The 15432-nt window shown below is 41.6% G+C and overlaps 1 protein-coding gene across 1 annotated transcript; it reads left to right on the plus strand.

Annotated features, from left to right (window-relative positions):
* The first annotated feature begins 1093 nt into the window (after positions 1–1093).
* LOC123755426 (vitelline membrane outer layer protein 1) lies at positions 1094–11444 on the plus strand. Its single transcript, XM_045738079.2, has 6 exons — positions 1094–1253; positions 4563–4690; positions 6904–7027; positions 8281–8447; positions 9966–10044; positions 10467–11444. Exons 1-6 carry the CDS (start codon positions 1214–1216, stop codon positions 10625–10627), a joined length of 699 nt encoding a protein of 232 aa, XP_045594035.1. The 5' UTR covers positions 1094–1213; the 3' UTR covers positions 10628–11444.
* Positions 11445–15432: the final 3988 nt, after the last annotated feature.

The raw sequence follows: 15432 nt of genomic DNA on the forward strand, positions 1-15432 counted from the left end.
GTCTATAAAGTTGATATTAATTATTAATCTCGATAATCTGTTTCTGGCGCCGCTGAATGAGGAGAAATGTTGGTTGGAAGATCAAGTGATAATATGAGAAAAAAATATAGCATGAAATTATGATTAGTTCATATAGTGTGGAAGGGGGAGTCCTGTAGCTATACCTTCCTCTGAATATTGTAAGCGCTTCAGGTAATAATCATGTGCTTTCACACACTACCTGTTCCGCTCCCAGGCCCTCTTCACACACACACACACACACACACACACACACACACACACACACACCTGTACACCTGTTCACCTGTTGATTGACGATTGAGAGGCGGGACGAAAGAGCCCGAGCTCAACCCCCGCAAGCACAACTAGGTGAGTACAACTAGGTGAGTAAACACACACGCACAAACACACACAACATGGGGAGCTAAACTCTTAGAAGTGGCAACAACAAACTTTGAGCCAACATGTCAAGGAACCCACAAGAATGAGAGGACATGACGAACCAGCTAGACTCGACCTGATATTCACCTTGAATGAGTCAGAAATAAGGGAAGTCAAATTTGAAACCTCCCATAGGAATGAATGACAACAGTGTATTGACATTTGAGTATCTGGTGGAGGTAGGGGTAACCTTTCCAAGGATGGGATTGGAAAGGAGAAGACTAAATTACCGAAGACGAAAATATGACGAGGTGAGGAACTTCCTAAGGGAAAAAACCATGGTAAACAGAACTCAGAGAAAAGACTGTCCAGGATATGATGGACCCAGACGTGCCAGGAACAAGTCTGATTAACAATAGGTCTGGTCGTTAACGAGACCTGTTTCATGTTCAAGGCGTTAACCAGCGCTGCTTCTTGCTCTAACTGTTAACTCTCTGCATCATCAATACCTAAGAGACACTATCATGAGGTGTGACATTGTACCTTGGCTAGTATGGGAATAAGTACAGAGCCTCGCCTTCGCTAATGTGTCAGTCCCACCGGTGTGTGGGAGAGACCAGGCTGCCTGGTAACACTAGTGTGGGGTAAGAGACCCAGACCATTGGTTACACTGTGTGGGAGGCCCCCCGGATGTGTAGTCCCCAGCAGAGTGTGGGAGACAACAGGCTGCTTGGTCCCACCAGTGTGGGGGGGGGAGGGACAAGCTGCTGGGAGTCAGGTATTTGAGTGGCTGTGACAACACCCAGCTGCTGATTCCTGTCCCAACACCATCATGGTCACTCTGGCGCTCCTGCTGTCTCTGCTCTCTCAGGGTAAAGTTAAGAGTTACTTATACAATTTTCGCGTCATTAATTCGTTAATGCACTTTCTAATTGAGATTTGTTCTTGCAATTAATAAAACGTTGAAACTTCTTATCGTCAAGGCACAACTTGCACTCACTTTAGTATCAAACAAAAAATGAAGGCATTTTTACCAAATATTTTATACAGCATTTGTTTGTCTCTCAGGTTAAGACAATATATAAGGAGTCAAATCAATTTTAGGTCAACATCGGAGACACAAATCAACAGAATTATTAAATTTCGTAATGGTGGATTATAGGACTTAGATTTGTAAGGGGATAATGATCCAGTATCTCAAATGGCAGCTGGTCAAGCATTCTATGCAGATGAGGAGTCACAATAACGTGGCTGAAAAATGTTGTCAAAACCACATACTAGAAAGTGAAGATACGACGACGTTTCGGTCCGTCCTGAACCATTCTCAAGTCGATCACAGTAATGGTCCAGGACGGACCGAAACGTCGTCGTCTCTTCACTTTCTAGTGTGTGGTTTGGTCAACAAGCATTCTATGGGTCGATATAGAGCAAGGTACGGCTAGAGTCTCCTCTTCCTCCCACGAAGGAAATTAGAGGCGGGTTATCACTTTCCTGGTATGTTTGGGCTGACATACGACCAGCCGTCTTACTTTGGTTCGCTGGCGGACCTCTCACAAATATTATTCTGGCAAGTGTAAGCTGTCTGTGTGTGGATGGAGATGGACTGTGGTCTCTTGAACCGCACTTGTGCATTAGGACAAGATCTAGTTGATATATTTCGGTCAGAGAACCGGAAGGGGCAGTGACTGTATGGCCAGTCTTTTCGCTCTGTAACTGGTTGCTAGGAATTGTGTGCAACTGTGAATCACTTTAACGTGCATTGTGAAGTATGAACACACGCACTGCTGCTACTCCTGGACCACACTCCACACCGTGTTCTCAGTGGTTCACAATCCACACAACACACTCCACACCACACACTCCACACCACACTATACTACACACTCCACACTACACCATACACTCCTCATCTTTCAGACTACACCCTTTCTCCCTTTCATTTTGAGATTTTTTTTTTTTGCTTAAAATTACCATTCAGAGTAATTCAGCTGAACTCACATCTTTCATATGAGCAGAATTTCAGTAGAATGCTTTGTATGTACATAAGGTTTAGATCAATAGGGAGTAATGTATGTAGTGTTAGTAAAAGAAAGTATATGAAAGTAGTGATTAGCCTTTATGCAATAACTTGTCGTTTATTTAACTCTTTGGATTACGATTACAATTGTAAATAGTTTCAATAATTAACTAAATCAGGATGAATTTCAATAACTATTTAATCAGTCTAAATCTAATAGAAAAAATATCAGGACAATTTTATTTGATTAAATATTAAGGTGAGTTCTATTAAACTGGTTGTTTTTGCTGATAAATGTAAATAAATAATTAGAATATATTTTAATACGTGCTTTAAATCAGTCAATATGCAATGCGTATTTTAATTATTTGTGAAAATACGACATTATTAAAGATATAAAACAAAAATAAGTTTTGATAGAATTTTCCGATTCTTCTTTATTGATTGGGTGAGATATCTGAGTTTGGCAACGGAAAGGAAGGGAATTTTCAGTGGAAAGCGCCAAGCCATTATTACTATAGATCTTGGATGGGGTCAGGATAAGGATTTGGGATGGGACGGGAGGAAAGGAATGATGCCCAACCACATGGATGATTGGAAATTGAACACCGACCTGCTTGAAGCGAGACCGTCGCTCTACCGTCCAGTCCAAGTGGTTGGGCACAACGGAAGTCAGGCTGAGGACCCGCGAGGTCCCTTGATTTAGACTTGGTCGGTAAATCCTTGTTTATAGAGCTATAATGTCAGCGAAGAGAAGAAAAATCTTTTAAACTTCCCAAATCACACTTGACCACACTACTGAACTGGGCTTTAATTTCTTAACTTTGACCCCCTTCTATTGCGAATATATGATTCAAAACCTCAGCCAAACTTTCAGTAAATCGATTGTTGTTGTTGTTATAGATTCAGTTACTCGGAACAAGTTCCAAGTAGCACCGGATATGGTGAGCCCGTAAAGTATATCGGGTTAGAGCAACACAACAATAATTCTTTGAAATTCCCACTAATTCGAAATCTTGTATGTTCAATTTAACATTTTCCAGATCCACGTGAAAATCCAGCTAAATATTATCAATATAATTATGTTGACCAATGTTATCGTACTGTATTGTTATCCCCGATTTACGACCGATAACTTCGATAACATTTAACGACCGATAACTCCGGTAAATGCCTTCTTAAAAATATATCTTCTTTAGTCATACATTATTAACGCTATGAAGTAATGTGAGATTAATTATGTCTAATAATATAACGTCACTTTTATTGATTTATAAAAAAAATATAACACCATAAGCAAAACAGTTTAATTATCAGAAATATATTTCTTGCGTAAATCACTGTCCCAACCCGCCAAACACACACCGAAACTACGACGTTGCTACAACGTTCGAACAAGTTTTAACACCACCTAACCAGTTATAACAACCAATATAGCAAGTTGTAACAACGTTCTAATACGTCATAAACACGTTAAGCCAAGATGTAACAACTTTATTACAAGTTGTAACAAGCGGAAAATAGAGACAGTGACGGTTTGTGTTTCCAGGGAAGAGCCGTCATTTTGAGGTTTACCAACAGAAGTTTTCTTTAGAAGCTGCTGGCAATGAATGATATACAAATACAAAACTTTGTAATACCTTAATTCAAGACATAATTCTAATATAACTTGCTGCAACGGATGTAGTTTGCTCTTACAAGCAATACAGTACCAGTATATTACATGAAACAGCCGTGTACGTTATCCAACATGTCTAAACAGTTAGGATATCTAGACATCCTTACAGCTTAACCTGGTACTTGCTTACATGACAAGCACGACAGGATAACAAGATAGATAGATACAATACACTTTGTACTGAACATGTTTGTTCGCAGAGGAAGCTATCCTGCTGGTTCTAAAGGTCGTATTTATGCACGTAATTATAGTGAATCGTAATTTAACATCATTTCTCCTTGAGTTAGTCCAACCACTTGAGATGGACGGTAGAACGACGGTCTCGCTTCATGCAGGTCGGCGTTCAATCCCCGACCGTTCAAGTAGTTGGACACCATTCCTTTTCCCCTGTCCCATCCCAAATCCTTATCCTGATCCCTTTCCAGTGCTATATAGTCGTAATGGCTTGGGACTTTCCCTAGATAATTCCCTTCGCCTCTCCATCAGTTAGAGGGGCACCGAACGTCTTGGACGTGACACAGACTCTAACGTTGGAGAACGGCTTAGACAGAGGAACGTGGGGCAATGTGGACCTCTGTCCCCTTGGATCCTTCGCCTTCGCTTTTGAAATCAAGGTAAGAATGCCAAGCAGTTTTCACATATATATACGTTCATAGAATATATATATATATATATATATATATATATATATATATATATATATATATATAATCAGTTGCATATGTGCTTGGGGACCACTCTAGCTTGTTCGCATATATATATATAGAGAGAGTATATATCTCCACAAATTTGTAATAACACCGTGAAACTCGGATTGTAATGATTCTTTATATTAATTTTTAGTCCCTAACATTGAAAACGAGTGAGACTCCAAGCTAACAATATGTCTCCGGGGACTCACCCTCCAACTCAACAGACTCAAGTATGAAGGTCAATACTTTTAATCACTGGAGTAAATATTAACACTGGCAACGGATTCCTTTCGATCAATGAAGCCTTCAGGCGTCCTGAGGCGATGTTTAGTCCCCCTGGCGTACCTGGACAACATATAAACCAAAGTCACCAACATTTGCTGCAACAAATTAAACATAAAATATTACAGTACGATAATTCCCCTAAAATAATTAAAGTCAATGAAATATATAAATGTTTCGTTAACGATGACCAGCAAACACGAAATACTTCAATAATTACGCTGAGCGAGCGGCAATAGAAACCCGCAGAGCATCAATCAGGATAAGCAATAAAATACTCATCAATAAAAAGTAATATCACTGCAAACTGGCATTGACACGAAAATTACAAATAATAAAATCCTTATCCTTTTCGATATGATCCTGAGCCTTATATCTAAATGAAATGACATGTATTCAGTATGCTATTCCAATAGTTGCAGATGAAACATTGGTAAGATTGATGAGTCCGATGGCAGTCCTTAGGAGGAGACCCAACTCATGTATCAGGTCTCCTGACACTATATTATGTTTTAGATAATGGATTAATACACCTTTGTTGACCAAACTACAGTTAGAAAGTAAGGGGACGACGACGTTTCGGTCCGTCCTGGACCATTCTCAAGTCGACATGAGAATGGTCCAGGACGGACCGAAACGTCGTCGTCCCTTCACTTTCTAGTGTGTGGTCTGGTCAACATATTTCAGCCACGTTATTATGACTCCTCGTCTGCATTAATACACCATTGTTCCCATAGCGTGTGAGACACTTGGCCCCTGTGGTAAGAGTGCCTTGGGCTTTCTCAAATAATTGGTTTCCAGGCTCGTTGATTTCACTCTTGGGTCTGTAGACCAAAGGGCTGCCAGTTTATTGTTTTAGCGTCTCAGTGTAGCGATCCAGAGGGGAAACGCTTGCTGCGTCCTCGGTTCCTGTCCGGAAGCAGAGGACCTCCATGAGATTTATATCTTTTAAACACTTGTATTAACCAATGTACATCTTGTAACCTTAAATATATAATAAAGCACATCAAAACACAAAAGGAAGGGGGGTGGTAGGACAAGAAAACATGGAAACTGCATTGGATAGGACGTAAAAATTCCCTCTAATGCGTCATGTGTGCTTTTCTCCGAGGCTAAGGCTCCCCTTCATCCAGCCAGAGGTGGTACTCAATGATATATTGAATGTAATTTTCAATATATCACTGACGTACACAGTACCATATACAGTAGTAACTTCACCAACGACCAGAAATCGCTGCTGCTTTTGTGGTCTGCGGATCAAGACCCCGATGGTCTTGATATAGATACAAATATTTCACTGAAATATATTCTTGTAATTGAAAACGCATCCGTCAAGCTGAGTTACACTCTCATGTAATCTCTACTATTGACATTATTTCGTAACGTTAGTGACCGAACACATTTGTTCCGGCAAGCTGAAAACAATAATTGTTCTCATACTGTAATTTGTGTCTCGTATGATTTTCCTGTTTTCAAAATGTATATAAGGTTTTATTTATAAATTAAATTTGAAATATATAAAAATAAGGGAGGGAGTTTTCAGGGGAAAGCGCCAAGCCATTACGACTATATAGCACTTGGAAGGGGTCAGGATAAGGATTTGGAATGGGACGGGTGATGGAATGGTGCCCCACTACTTGGACGGTCGGGGATTGAACGCCAACCTGCACGAAGCGAGACCGTCGCTCTACCATCCATCCCAAGTGGTTGGGTTATTTATAAATGAGAAACCAACCATTTTGTTCTGATTCCAGACAAGGTAAGTTTTCAAGGAAAGCCATTTAACATCGAGTTTTGGTAGCTTAAGTGCTGAGGGTTAGTGGGTTGAGCTTGAGGTGAGAGATCTGTTGCAGTTCGCGGAGTTGGGCCACTTGGACGACACGGCACTGACGGGTATTAGGCTGTATTGTGGAGACTTCAACGGTAGCCCAACCGGCACCGTTTCCAGCAGCGAGGCGACCTATGGAGAGTGGCAAGGTGAGCACCAGTGGCAACACTGTCTTAAGGCATGGCCGAGCAGACAGAGTTAGGGAATCGTAGTCCAATTGTGTCCGGGTTCGATTCCCCGTCAAGGTAGAAAAAAATGGGCAGTTTCTTTCACCTGATGGGGCTATTCATCTTGGAATTAGACAACTGCTGTGGGCTGCATCTCAGCATTGTGTGTCAGTGTATGCATTTACTATTTGTTTGTATTTACTATTTGTGTCTGCAGAATCGAGCAATTAGCTCTTGGTCCCCGCCTTTCTAACCAATCTGTTTTTCGTTTATCGTTATTGTTGTTTAAGATTCGCTACTCGGAACAAAAAGTTCCAAGTAGCACGGGCTATGGTGAGCCCGTTGTTTCGTTTATCATATCACTACATATATTTCTCTCTAACACACATTCTCATCCCCAGTAAGTAGCCCGTAGGAGCTGTCTAACTCCCAGGCACCTATTTACTGCTTGGTGAACAGGTGCATTAGGCTGAAAGAAACTCTGCCCATTTGTTTCCGCCTCGGCCTGGAATCGAACCCGGGCCCTTGAGACTACGACTCCCGAGTGATGTCCACTCAGTGGCAAGACCCCCGTGCTGAGGCTGTGTATTCACCTAGTTGTATTCACCTAGTTGTGCTTGCGGGGGTTGAGCTCTGCTCTTTCGGCCCGCCTCTCAGCTGTCAATCAACTGATACCAACTACTAACTATTTTTTGCTCATCTGGGTATTAAGTTTCCACCTGTATTCCCTTGTTCGTACCCGTGCTAAAGAGTTTGTCTTAGTCCACCTTGTTAATGCCTTTGAGAATTTTGTAGGTGGTTATCATGTCTCCCCTTACTCTTTTGTTTTCCAGGGACGTGAGGTTTAGCTCCCGTAGCCTTGTGTGTAATTACCTAAGTGTAGTTACAGGATGAGAGCTACGCTCGTGGTGTCCCGTCTTCCCAGCACTCTTTGTCTTATAACGCTTTATATGACAAAGAGTGCTGGGAAGACGGGACACCATGAGCGTAGCTATCATCCTGTAACTACACTTAGGTAATTGTGTAGTTACACAATTAACTAAGGTGTGTGTGTGTGTGTGTGTGTGTGTGTGTGTGTGTGTGTGTGTGTGTGTGTGTGTGTGTGTGTGTATGTGTGTGTGCGCGCGCGCGTGTGTGTGTGTGTGTGAGAGAGAGAGCATGTGTGTGTGAATTGTATAAATCCAACTTTTAACAAGTTACACTGAAGCAATTCTTCGATTCTCTGACATACGAAGGACCGCGGCAGTGTGCGTCAGGTAAATACCTGAAGAGCATGCGAGGCCAGGTGGTGCCAGAGCAGGGAGAATTCGGTGACGACCTCGGTCTCTACGACGCCCAGATGTCCTGCTCAGACGGTCAGGTTCTCGACGGTCTGGAGCTCTCAGCCCGCTTGCCCCTGAAGGTACTGTGTGTGTGTGTGTGTGTGTGTGTGTGTGTGTGTGTGTGTGTGTGTGTGTGTGTGTGTGTGTGTGTGTCCCCGCGTCGACACAGTCTTTATTACTTACTGACACACCCAGCATCACTTTACTACCTGCGTCACAGTTAAATAAATTTATAATTTATACTTAATTCACTTGATTACTTAAGTACATAAATATTAGCTTCTGAATTGTTGTACTTTCTTGACGTTATTATTTAATACAATAACACTTTGGCTTGATTTTTATACTTGGTTGCTTGTTCAAAAACAAAGAAGCCCCAGATGCTCAATTAAATCATGCTGATTCGATTGCGTTTAAGCTCATTATGGCTCAGTAGGTAGTGCCTGTGTCTATGGAGTCGAGGGGCATGAACTCCATCCCAACCCAGTACTGAATCTACATAAGGGCAGCTAACACTCTAGGAGCCTCAACGAGGACAGGAAGCCGACGGCTTGCCAAAAATCCAGACCAAAATGCAAATCCAGATACGTTATTTAAAAGCAAAAAAATCTGGCAATATAAATTTGTTTCCTGTTGTCATGGTCAAGCAAATTATTTTTGTGACTTTTAGAGTGAATCTCACCATTCTGTCTATTACTCATGGCATAGAGTATAGATATACTCATGGCATAGAGTATAGATATACTCATGGCATAGAGTATAGATATACTCATGGCATAGAGTATAGATATACTCATGGCATAGAGTATAGATATACTCATGGCATAGAGTATAGATATACTCATGGCATAGAGTATAGATATACTCATGGCAAAGAGTATAGATATACTCATGGCAAAGAGTATAGATATACTCATGGCATAGGTCCTTAATTATATTTCCATATAACCAAATTTGTTGGTTATATAGAACAGTCCTCTGTGGCCTGCCTAGTCTTAGATGTGCCAAGGGTGTTGAGTATTCGTGTCACCTCTTTGGATTATTTGGATGTCCGACCGTCTGCTTTCAACACGATGACACATAAAATTATTATTTATTCATTTCTAAACTTGGCTCTTTAGTTAACATGAGTGCCACAGCCAGGTCAGGCACTCTTCTGAGGCCTTTTGAGGTCAAGATCACCTCTTGTGTGCCATTAATTATCATCTCAAGGCCCACAGCGACCCAATTCCTATATTACGATTCTAGATGAACTTCAATTTCATACTTATCACGTCAGACTTATTTTGTAGACTTGAAAATCAGAAACATTTGGAAAGTATAATTTTTTTTAGGGCGAATTTTCTCAGTACTAATTTTCTATGTTGTGCAAATTCCCCACAGAAACTTACTACATAGCAAAGCTTGAATGCAATAAGGGTGAACAAGTGAGTTCCTTAGCTGGATCAAGATATAAATTTGAAGAAAAAAATCTAAAAAAACTAGTTAAATTTTATTGATTCTTATATTAATAATGTTAAATTATGTTGACGTGTGTATACGATTACGTTTTTGTAATCTTATTTAGAGCACACAACTAGATGCACTGAACTTTGCAGAGCAATAAGCAACAGCAGCTGAGAGTGACGGAAGATGGAAGAGTGGTTGAGGTCGTTCACTTGAAGACTGGGCTAAGAGGTGAGGCTGGTATTGTTCACGAGTTCTCATTGAACACATAGTGATGTTTCTGACAGTCATATTGAACACATACAAGAACATTATGTTTAATAAAGTATATTAATATGATGAATTCCGATAATATTTATGTTAAAATCAGAAAGTATATATCGTATTCATTACCATTTGGCTAATATGACAGGGATATGAATGACATAATGTCATAATATGGCATAATGTCATAATATGACATAATATGTCATAATATGACATCATATATAATATGACAGGCTTGAATGACAGTGTAGAGCCTTGGCCAATATGACAGTGTCGGGCCTTGGCTAGAGTAGGCCCTTGTCTATTAAGAGTGTTGGACTTTGGCTAGTAGGAGAGTGTAGGATCTTGGCTAGTTGACAGTGTAGGCAAAGCTGTTCTCTCTGCAGAAGGAAGAGTGAAGTTAGTGGGTGACGGAGTGTGGAGTCTCTGGGCCGAGTGCTCTGGCACCAGCAGGATCTGTGGCCTGCAGACCAGGGTGGAGCCAGACGAAACCTTCACTGACGACGCTGGAGTTTGCGACCTCATCATGTTCTGCTGTAGCTACTAGAGCTCCATCCTCACCCGACACCTCACCAGCTGGCTCACCGGGCTGTCGCCACTTCATGATCTTCATTGTTTTTGGTCTAAGAACTCCTGCTTGTGCCCGAAGCCTCTGGGTGGCTGCTGGTCAATGATCTGCTCAACCAATCAACAACTAACACCTATTTTAGGAGTTGCTTATCTTGGTCTTCAGGTGAGCTTGGAGAAATTGCAGGTACATGAATACTGTCCTCAATCGTCGCCTCTGGGCAGAGTAATAATATGTAGCAATAAAATGAAAATTCAGTATAAAAGAAAATTTTAAAATGGAAGGTAAGACCGAGTATATGTGTGTGTTCTAAAAACCATATTTTCGGAGGTAATGTGCAACCCTTCTCAATGTACTGTATACATAGTGTTTGTAAAGTTATATAGTAGACACTGTATACAACACCTTTAAAAAAGGTGTAAGTTGCATCCGAAAACTTGTTTTTTTTAATACACATACACATATTTTGGGTGTTTCCTACACCTTCATTCAAGCACTACGTCATTGTAGTAAGTTTATTCACTAAAAATATTCAGATAATATCTGAATATATTGAATGGTCTCGTGTGAGGATGCCAGATGTTCCTTGATGATGATGAATGAAGAACACGGCCAGTGAACGACACTCATTCATGAGGAAGAAGGCAACATGGATCAACATATGTTGACGTAACTATCGGAAAATATTGATAATAAGTTCCACAAACAGTTGGGGAATGAGTGAAATTATTTCGGTGATATGACGTTCCCAAAGTTTGAGTGGAAGAAAATTATGGAAATAAAGAGAAAACGACTACTTTTCAGCCTTTATTTTATGACCTTATTATTCAAAATGCTCACCTGGAGGTTCTTAGTAATGCATCCACATCTCTCATATAAGTTATAAAGAAATTGGAAAAGACCTATTGACTAATGCGAGTCAGCTCCTATTGGCCCATTCGAGATAGATCGATAGCTCCATTAGTATAGTAGGAGCATTAGTAGTAGGCTTAATAGCAGCAGTATTAGGAACAGCTGCATTAGTATAAGTAGGAGTAACAATAGAATAAGTGTTAATAAACAAATCCACAAGGGCCGTGACGAGGGTTCGAATCTACGTCCGAGAGTATTCCAGATGCTGCCTTAGTCATTTGTTCATTTGATGCATCACACTATTGTGATTTCTGAGTGTAAGTGTTGATAGTTACAATTCTCTATTTATGTCAATCACTAATCTCTCTATTCGGAGAGCCGGTCGGCCGAGCAGACAGCACACTGGACTTGTGATCCTGTAGTCCCGGGTTCATTCCCGGGCGCCGGAGAGAAACAATGGGCAGAGTTTCTTTCACCCTATACCCCTGTTACCTAGCAGTAAAATAGGTACCTGGGTGTTAGTCAGCTGTCACGGGCTGCTTCCTGGAGGTGGAGGCCTGGTCGAGGACCGGGCCGCGGGGACACTAAAGCCCCGAAATCATCTCAAGATAACCTCAACAACCTCTAATATTCCAAACTAACACATTAGAATTAATGACAAATATTACTGCCACACACACAAGCAAAATATTAAAGAAATAAACACAAACTCTCACAGTTGTTTTTGGCCATTGTATGTCTTAAATGGCCATGAAAGTCGGGAGGGAGACCAAATGGTCGGGAGGCCTGGTCGACGACCGGGCCGCGGGGACGCTAAGCCCCGGAAGCACCTCAAGGTAACCTCAAGGAAAGGCCTTGTTTTGCCTGGCCTTCGATTTCGGGATCACATCTGGCAGTTTGACGTTAACGACCTGTTTGGCAATTGCCAGATTCCAGGCACAGGCGGCCTGGGGACCCCTAACAACACTCACATACGAGCCGCTCTGCAATTTAAGATTTCTCAGAAAACAATTTTATTTTATGTATTTTTATTTTTTTTTATTTTAGGTGAGTATTGTGAGAGTGTTGAAGTCTAAGATAATATTGAAATGTAGAACCGGTGTTCATTATTATTATTATTATTATTATTAGTATAATTTGTATTATTAGAAGTATTTTTATTTAAATTTTAAATTTTTATTACACTTCTTTTTATTATTATATGTATAATTGAATAATTGTTATTACCTGTATAATTATATATATGAAGAAGGGATATACATTTTGATAGGTATACCCAGCCTCTCAAGTGTATAGTATATTCTCTAGAGTTTGCTTTGGTATTCCACATTGTTCAGAGCTATAGTATACTCGCCGGTCAATCAGGCATGTGGCAGCGTCTCCCTCTTTTCATAGACCTAATAAACCACACACACTAAATTTTAAAAACATATTTAAACACCGCTATTTCTGGGAAAACACTGGCGAATTAAGATCACGGTAGGAAGACGTCTTCTCCTGCAGTCCACACCTGGCGGAGAATCTTGGGTCTTGCGTTCGAGGCTTTCCCGGGGCAAATTATATTGGAAGTTCAATTCACAGAATCCGACAGGAGGAAGTTATAACCCGTCGGCCTCTAGCAAATACCGACTGTTGTTTGGTTGGAAGTTACACCTAGGGGAAAGTATTTTGGTTGAAAACAAAGTATTGTTTTCAAAATTTCATGAGAGTACATTTGTGAGTATGATACACTTGTGAGCACAAGCTAAGACTGGGGTCGGACCTCTCGATTTGTGAGTCTGAGATGCCGCCCGGTTGGCTCACATGGTTCCTGCCAACTACGAGTTGTCCACGGCGTTGGGCCAGGTGCGTAACTTTGAGGCTGTTGGCCTTGTACATAACAGTAAGACCACCAATGACACGACGGTGTTGGAGGCTCTGATGTTCAAACCGTTCTCACTAGACATGGTTAAGAGAGATAAACTTTCGTGCCCGTGTCTCCACTGTGACCAACAGTGTGATGAATGGTGACGGGGAGGGGGGGCAAGGGGCAGGCGGTCCAGGAAAGGGTGCATACTGTAGATGAGAGTGAACTTGTGTTTCTCACTCTCTCGTTATCGCTTTCTCTCTCTCTCTCTCTCTCTGTCTCTCTCTCTCTCTCTCTCTCTCTCTCTCTCTCTCTCTCTCTCTCTCTCTCTCTCTCTCTCTGTCTCTCTCTCTCTCTCTCTCTCTCTCTCTCTCTCTCTCTGTCTCTCTCTCTCTCTCTCTCTCTCTCTCTCTGTCTCTCTCTCTCTCTCTCTCTCTCTCTCTCTCTCTCTCTGTCTCTCTCTCTCTCTGTCTCTCTCTCTCTCTCTCTCTCTCTCTCTCTCTCTCTCTCTCTCTCTGTCTCTCTCTCTCTCTCTCTGTCTCTGTCTCTCTCTCTCTCTCTGTCTCTGTCTCTCTCTCTCTCTCTCTCTCTGTCTCTCTCTCTCTCTCTCTCTCTCTCTCTCTCTGTCTCTGTCTCTCTCTCTCTCTCTCTCTCTCTCTCTCTCTCTCTCTCTCTCTCTCTCTCTCTCTCTCTCTGTCTCTCTCTCTCTCTCTCTCTCTCTGTCTCTCTCTCTCTCTCTCTCTCTCTCTCTCTCTCTCTCTCTCTCTCTCTCTCTCTCTCTCTCTCTCTCTCTCTCTGTCTCTCTCTCTCTCTCTCTCTCTCTGTCTCTGTCTCTCTCTCTCTCTCTGTCTCTGTCTCTCTCTCTCTCTCTCTCTCTCTGTCTCTCTCTCTCTCTCTCTCTCTCTCTCTCTCTCTCTCTCTCTCTGTCTCTTTCTCTGTCTCTCTCTCTCTCTGTCTCTCTCTCTCTGTCTCTCTCTCTCTCTCTGTCTCTCTCTGTCTCTGTCTCTCTCTCTCTCTCTCTCTCTGTCTCTCTCTCTCTCTCTCTCTCTCTCTCTCTCTCTCTCTCTCTCTCTGTCTCTTTCTCTGTCTCTCTCTCTCTCTGTCTCTCTCTCTCTGTCTCTCTCTCTCTCTCTGTCTCTCTCTCTCTCTGTCTCTCTCTCTCTCTCTCTCTCTCTCTCTCTCTCTCTCTCTCTCTCTCTCTCTCTCTCTCTCTCTCTCTTTCTCTGTCTCTGTCTCTCTCTCTCTCTCTGTCTCTCTCTCTCTCTCTCACCTTCCTCTTCTTGCCAGCGTGCCGTCGTTCCCTCTGGGGCCCGTAGGTCACCCCCAACAGAGAACAAGGGAAGGCACTTCCTGCCCCCGGCACCAAGCCCGCCACTTCTCTCACCCTCTTGGCGACTCTCACCTTCCTCAAAACTTTATCGTGCCTGTTTTTGTATAATTTATGTGATTCTTTATCATATATGGTAATCAGAGTTACGGAAACAACGTGGCAGATGAATTAAATGATCTTAGATTTTTTACTTAAAAATGCCTATATGTCTGTAAAAATAATTCATTATATATTGTAAAGAAGAAGTAAGTTCTAATAATATTATTCATTGAGAGGATATTTTTGTAGTGTGCTGAAGATAAATGTATGAATATCGGAAAATGGCGAACATACGTTGTGGTGGATGAAATAAACTTAGTATAAGCAAGTTTGGAAATTTATGCCATTTAATTATTGCAAGGATTTTCTATTTTCTTAGTTTCTCTTGAAACTTGTCTCAAGGTTATATAAAATTTCCTGTACTTTTTGGCCTCATATAGCACACTAATCTTAATCTTAAGTAGCACTGTCTTATATCCCTATAGGTTTGCAGATTCTTTTATATCAATATAGCTTATCAAGCTTCTTCGCATCTGTGTTACGTGGCCCCAACAGCGAGGCGATTCGATGAAATATCAGTATCATAAAATTTAGCATCGAGTGCTGTCAGGGTGTTGGGTAAAGGGTCTCACGACTTCCAAACATTTTGTACAGTCCGTGTGGACTAGCGGTATAGTACTGGATACGCTAAGGTGCATGGAAGCCTGGCTGTCTGGG

Source organism: Procambarus clarkii, chromosome 55 (genome assembly GCF_040958095.1).
Source record: "Procambarus clarkii isolate CNS0578487 chromosome 55, FALCON_Pclarkii_2.0, whole genome shotgun sequence".
Classification (NCBI taxonomy): Eukaryota; Metazoa; Arthropoda; class Malacostraca; order Decapoda; family Cambaridae; genus Procambarus; species Procambarus clarkii.

What these genes read in the sequence shown, in the direction of transcription:
- LOC123755426 (XM_045738079.2), top strand. Translation starts at nt 1,214, where the DNA reads ATGGTCACTCTGGCGCTCCTGCTGTCTCTGCTCTCTCAGG. An exon ending in GACCTATGGAGAGTGGCAAG is followed by an intron (nt 7,028 to 8,280) that starts GTGAGCACCAGT and finishes TGACATACGAAG; the next exon opens with GACCGCGGCAGTGTGCGTCA. An exon ending in CTTGAAGACTGGGCTAAGAG is followed by an intron (nt 10,045 to 10,466) that starts GTGAGGCTGGTA and finishes TTCTCTCTGCAG; the next exon opens with AAGGAAGAGTGAAGTTAGTG.